This window comes from Epinephelus fuscoguttatus, linkage group LG13 (assembly GCF_011397635.1).
Source record: "Epinephelus fuscoguttatus linkage group LG13, E.fuscoguttatus.final_Chr_v1".
NCBI classification, from domain to species: Eukaryota; Metazoa; Chordata; class Actinopteri; order Perciformes; family Serranidae; genus Epinephelus; species Epinephelus fuscoguttatus.
This window is the reverse complement of record NC_064764.1, coordinates 169,107-175,106: the sequence shown is the minus strand read 5'-3', so window position 1 is coordinate 175,106 and position 6,000 is coordinate 169,107. Positions and strand designations below refer to the sequence as shown.

The window sequence follows — 6,000 nt, the reverse complement described above, 5'->3', positions numbered from 1 at the left end:
TATTTTTTTGATACTCGTCTCAAACACTGAAGTGGCCCCCCACTGAGATGACAATGCCAGCAGTGGCCCCCAGCTCATTTGAGTTTGAGACCCCTGCTCTAAAATGTTTTTTGTCTGTATTGCAATAGGTAGTACAGGGATAAGGCTTAAAAATATTTGATTGATTTTGCACATCTGTGCTGTCATATTTGACTAAAATGAAAAATACATCTTGATGTTGATATGTTTAGTGTTGTGTCACTTTCTGTCTTCATGCCATTAAATTAAATTATGAGGCTTATTACCCTGTTACCTTGTCACTTTCATTCCATTTTGTGTGCTAATAATGTTCCAACAGGAATGGTGTTTTACTGAGTGTTTTTACCATGTTCAGTGTTGTAATTTGACACTTAATTATCTGGCTACTTACCCTATAGATGCTGGAGGGTCATTCTCTGTCAACTCAACCAGAGTTTGGCAGCTAAAACTTTAGATTTTGATAGTACATAATTGTAAAGAACTAAAGTCGGTCCTCTGGTGCTGTACTGTGGCTGTTTGTGGTAATGTGGTCCTTTAGCCCCTAAGGAGAGCTGCAATTGAATGCGAGAGGATGATAAATCACTCAATAGACCTCTGAACAATTTGTCCCCCTCACTTCTGAAATGATGGCTACGCCCCGGCCCATAGTTATGATATAACTACTGGGTGGGGAGATAATCTTGATACGATAGAGAACGTTTGGTTACATTGCAACCTTGGTTCTCTGAGTGAGGAGATTATCTCCCCAGGCTTAAGGCTGCCTAGTACCCGTTCCTATCAGTGTTAATCAGTGGGTGCATGCACAAGATGGGGCTTTTATAGCCAAGAAGTCAGGCAACTCAGTGTACAGTTCTTTATTCATCAGGTGTTTATGTTATCTTCAGCTCATCAGGGTAGTGAACTATGCTGAATTTTTATGCTTTCTTTTTCCTATGACTTCGTTGCTCAGATTGAGTGTCATGCATTCTTATACATTTGACATCAAACTGTACCTGACTACTTTATGAGTCAGTTAAACAAACATTAAAGTGAGTGAGACGGTGCTTTATGAAACAGTGTCTTTAAAGTGTAAAAACATTTTATTTTATTTAAGTTTCAATGTTAGCACATATCATAAAAAGACCAAAACTAACAATGTGTCAGACCATCTCTACTTTGTTACTTTACTACAAATGTGGCCCTCAGTGTCAAGCCCACTGGTCTGTGCTAAAGACATAAATCTTTAAAAGCAACTAAAATATATATTTTATTTAAGAGAAAGATTCAGTAATTCCCAAACAGCTGGCTGCTGTAGTTTTTAATGAACATTCCTCAAACAGAATAAAATAGTGCAGTATTTAGAGAATATTTTCAATGGTGGATTAATACCAAGCCACCAGGCTAGTGCCCAATGTGGGCACTGTGGGATTACAGGGTACCAGGGTCGCTGATACATGCTTGCTGGTCCCTGTATGACCAAAATGAGAGCTGTGTCTGCATACTCAGCGTAAAGTCAAACACATTCTCAGTGGGTGTTGGCCTTTGCAGATGATGTTGTTCTGTTGGCTTCATCACACCTTGACCTGCAGCATGCGCTTGGGTGGTTTACAGCTGAGTGTGAAGTAGCTGGAATGAGTTAGCACCTCCAAGTCTGAGGCCATGGCCTGGGAGCACTTTGGGTTCCCCTGGAAAGAGCTGGAAAGCATTGCTGGGGAGAGGGATGTCTTGAGTGCTTGCTTGGCTTGCTGCCCCCATGACCCAGCCCCAAATAAGTGAATGAAAATGGAAGGATGGATGGATGGATATTCTGTTGATTGACTAATTGATGAATCTACTGATCACTATATCAATAGCAAGTTCTTACATGATCATTAATAATTAAAGTGGGATCTAACTTCAAAATCCAACTAATCACACAAACTGATCAGATTGATTATCATCTAAACAACAGAGGAAAATGCACTCTCTGTGGCTATAAAGTATTATGAGTGCAAAATTTAAGATGAAGATGAACAACTGAAACTTAAAGTCCCAGTACACACAGTTGGATTTGTTACCAGAGTTCTAGCTAGGTGCTGTCTTAGTGATTCAAAGCTCAGCTGACCACCATGGAGAACCAGTCCAATGAGGAGAAAGCCCAAAACACAGAATGCACCCAGCAGGCTGAAGACCACATACACTGTAAAACAGTAGGACAGAAACATCAGGTTCACACACTTTGGTTGTTTGGAACATACACTTCGTTATATCAGCAATCCAATTACTTGTCTTGACTGGAAAATTCAATAAGCCCTCAGTTTGCAAGGCTGCTTCATAAATTCAACACATTAAGTGAAAAATCTTAAAAAATAACCCGATACCTGGCATGTATTGTGGTCAAGCTTCAGTGTTAAACATTTCCAATGTTTTCTACATTTACATCTCTGAAAGGAACTAGTAAAATTCAACTAAGTCACTCTTTAAACCAAGAGTAATAAACACTGGTGAGGAACTGTTTTCACATTATAACAAGACATTTTTCTGGAAGGAAGACAGACGGTGAACAGAGAAATGTCTTGATGCTGTCTCTTTTGTCTAGTTATAAATGTTTCTCATCACCAAAATAAACAGATTAATGGGGAACAGGTGGTGCAAAAAGGTAGAGGCATGTCAAAAAAATGTAAGCACTGTGAAGGGACTTAACTGTTTTATTTTGGCTTTGGGAAGGGGCATACAAATTTAAATGGTTGTATTTTGTATCATTTTACTGCAGATTTTTAAGAAAACCAATGGGTTTGGAAGGTATGTTTTATTTAAAAAAAATGCCGAAATTACCCCATTTATTACAGCCTGAAACTATAAAAACTGATTTTGGATTTTTAAATTTCCGACAGTCCTTGAACACGTGCTACAAACACTTCCATCAGATAAAAAGCAGTATCAAATCAGCTTAAAGACTGATATTTCATCAAAATCACTTTATATTTATGTATCATTTAAAATTTGGCCAAAAAAACGTTTGCACTAACTAACCAGCATGCGCAACAAGAGTGAAAAATGAGGCTTTTTTCAACTCCAAGATTTTGTCTTCGACTTTTAACTTTCAAATATCAAAGGGTAAGTTTTAAAAATCTAATAACTTATTTATGGTGGAGGGAGGGTCATGTATCTTTCAGCAGAAACAAACAACAACAAAAACAAGTCACACCCCAGCCATCCCCCTCTTGATAAGTAAAGAACAGTCCCTTAAGGTTGCACAAAAGATGAAAGAAAATTGCACATGCTTGGATTACACCATTATCTGTGTATACAGTAAAACACATACGTGAGCTTCTGGATGGAGGAGGGCTGGTGAAGGCACAGTAAGGTTTACTGGAGACAGGGCTGTTGTTGAAGAGTGATGTCACAGAGATGTTCACACAGTACTCCACACCTGGCTGCAGGTACGCAATCATGTGCTCCTCTTTGTAAGGCAAACTCAGTCTGAACTGTATCACAACAGATACATGATAAAGGGCATGACAGAAATTACATGGCACTATGCTAATAATTGTTAATAATAACAGAACCTATTGTTATTGTCAAGATTGTTTTCTTTCTTCTGCGCCATTGCATTTTTGAGGGGCTTAGGATGCTGAAAGACTAACAAACCAAGCGACAACCTCCAACTGAAAAATTAAGCCAATACAGAAGTGCCAAAAACAGTGCAGTGCAGTTCCTCTAATGGCCACTTGAGGCTAGCTCTGGAAGCCAGTCATGCTGAAATGTCTAACTTTACAGCAGAAATAAACATGCTTACAACCTGGTACAAAAAACGGGTTTGGTCTCTATAGCTGATTTAAACAGTCATGGCAACTGTACAGGGGGTGATTTTTTTTTTTCTAACTCACCTGTTTATTCTTTATTAAGGCTTAAAGTTACACATAACTGAGGGCAGGGCCTTTTTGAGCGACAAGCTGTTTGCTGATAATGTCCCCTGCTTCTCAGTCAGATCCACCCCTTGTTCCCCCACAGTTCCAGCCCTTCACCCAAATATGGTCACTTCTGGCTCCAAAATATCAAGATGGCAATGGCCGTAATGCTAAACTGGAAGCTTCTAAATGGTAGACAACCATGGTAGCTATGTCCATTATTTTTTACAGTCCATGATCAGGCAAGAACTGGCAAAAATTGCAAAGTTCTGCAGTGACAGGGCATGGTTAGCAGTGCCCCCAAACGCACACTTGGGTTGGGATACAGTTCTTTTGACGTTCATGAAATTTGTGTAGATCATGTCTCTCATCTTTAAAGGGATAGTGCACCCAAAAATGAAAATTCAGCCATTATCTACTCACCCATATGCCGACAGAGGCCCTGGTAATGTTTTAGAGTCCTCACATCCCTTGCGGAGATCGGCGGGGGGAGCGGCTAGCACACCTAATGGTTGACGGCACCCCAGACTAACGTCCAAGTACACAAAATTGAATCCACAAAGTATCTCCATACTGCTTATCCGTAGTGATCCAAGTGTGCTGCAGCCCCGACATAAAAAGTTGTTTCAAAAAACGTCATATGAACTCTGGTTTTAGCCTCACTGTAGCCTGTAGCTCTGACTGCTTCTCTGTGCTCCGCGTTCACGTGTGCGCGCTTGTGCGAGACCAGCGAAAGCATGAGCTTTGCTCACCCGTGTTTACATCACGTGACACGTGCACCGCAGGGGGAGACAGCAGTAACCACAGAGCTAAAAGGTCATTTGCACTATGGTCTTTTAGCAAAGGACAGCCCAACATGTCTGAAGACTTTGAGATTGAGGAGGAACAGCATTTCTTTGTTGAGCCGTATTTGTTTGAGCCCGAGTATATACGGACGGAACTCAGGCTACTGGACGAAGCAGCTGCCGCAGCTCATGAGCCTAACCCTCAGCCAGCCGCAGAATACCGGAGTCGAGCACTGGAAACCTGGTGGTGTAGTTGTTTCAAATGCAAAGCATGCCAACGGATGAGGAAAGTCTTTGCTGCTCAGACTGGGAATTGGCAATGCCTGCACTTGAGAATCTGGACATCAGTACTGACGAGACTGCTGCTCTTCTTGAGACCGTGCATCACCGATCACCCTGAGCGTGCACACGTGAGCGCGGAGCACAGAGAAGCAGTCAGAGCTACAGGCTACAGTGAGGCTAAAAACAGAGTTCATATGATGTTTTTCGAAACAACTTTTTATGTCGGGGCTGCAGCACACTTGGATCACTACGGATGAGCAGTATGGAAATACTTTGTGGATTCAATTTTGTGTACTTGGACGTTAGTCTGGGGTGCCGTCAGCCATTAGGTGTGTTAGCCGCTCCCCTCGCCGATCTCCGCAAGGTATGTGAGGACTCTAAAACTTCACCAGGGCCTCCATCGGCATATGGGTGAGTAGATAATGGCTGAATTTTCATTTTTGGGTGCACTATCCCTTTAAGAACATATGAAAATTAAAAAAAAAAATGTTTTTCAACCAACAGGTGGTCAGCCATCTTGAATTTTGTGTCCACATTTTCGTTTTACAAACACCTTTGAGGACTTTAGGATGCACAAAAACTTTGCATCCATGTTCAAAGTAGTAATGATTTCAATTTGAAGGTGTAATTGGGCTTGGGCATGGCACATTGGCTCTGTAGTGCCCCCTTATTACTTTTAGCCTTTGAATACAGCCTTATACCACCCTTGGTATACTCTTAAAAAACTCAAGAAACTTGGTGAACTGCACAGTGCCTAAGGCCTTTCACTCATTAGGAGGCGTCCTAATGAGTGAAAAGCCTCAGTTGGGACAAAGGTGCTCTGATAATTACAACACGTGGTATGCAAATTGCTCTCATCATTCCAGACATATTTCCCATGTGATTTTATTAGCTCCGCCCACCAAGGAAATTATGTTTTTCATGCAAACCTCCTAGGGAGTTTATCAGATTTGTTTCAAATTTGCGGTTTAATTTTAAAAACTTAATTATGAAAAGTTGTTATAATTTTTGTGGATTGCAGATTGTAGACAGGCATAAAATTTCCA

General features: G+C 41.0%; 1 protein-coding gene across 3 annotated transcripts in view; it reads right to left on the bottom strand.

Annotated features, from left to right (window-relative positions):
• Window positions 1–848: 848 nt before the first annotated feature.
• Window positions 849–6,000, bottom strand: part of LOC125900102 (interferon alpha/beta receptor 2-like) — a 47,582-nt gene continuing 42,430 nt past the window's right edge. Inside the window, exons 5-6 of one of the 3 annotated variants that reach the window (XM_049594881.1) lie at window positions 3,302–3,464; window positions 849–2,176 (exon numbers count right to left, since the gene is read on the bottom strand). In XM_049594881.1, the coding sequence (XP_049450838.1) occupies window positions 1,995–2,176; window positions 3,302–3,464 (345 nt within the window). In that variant the 3' untranslated portion in view covers window positions 849–1,994. The remainder of the gene's footprint in view (window positions 2,177–3,301; window positions 3,465–6,000) is intronic. The other 2 variants (XM_049594882.1, XM_049594883.1) reach the window with 2 other exon arrangements.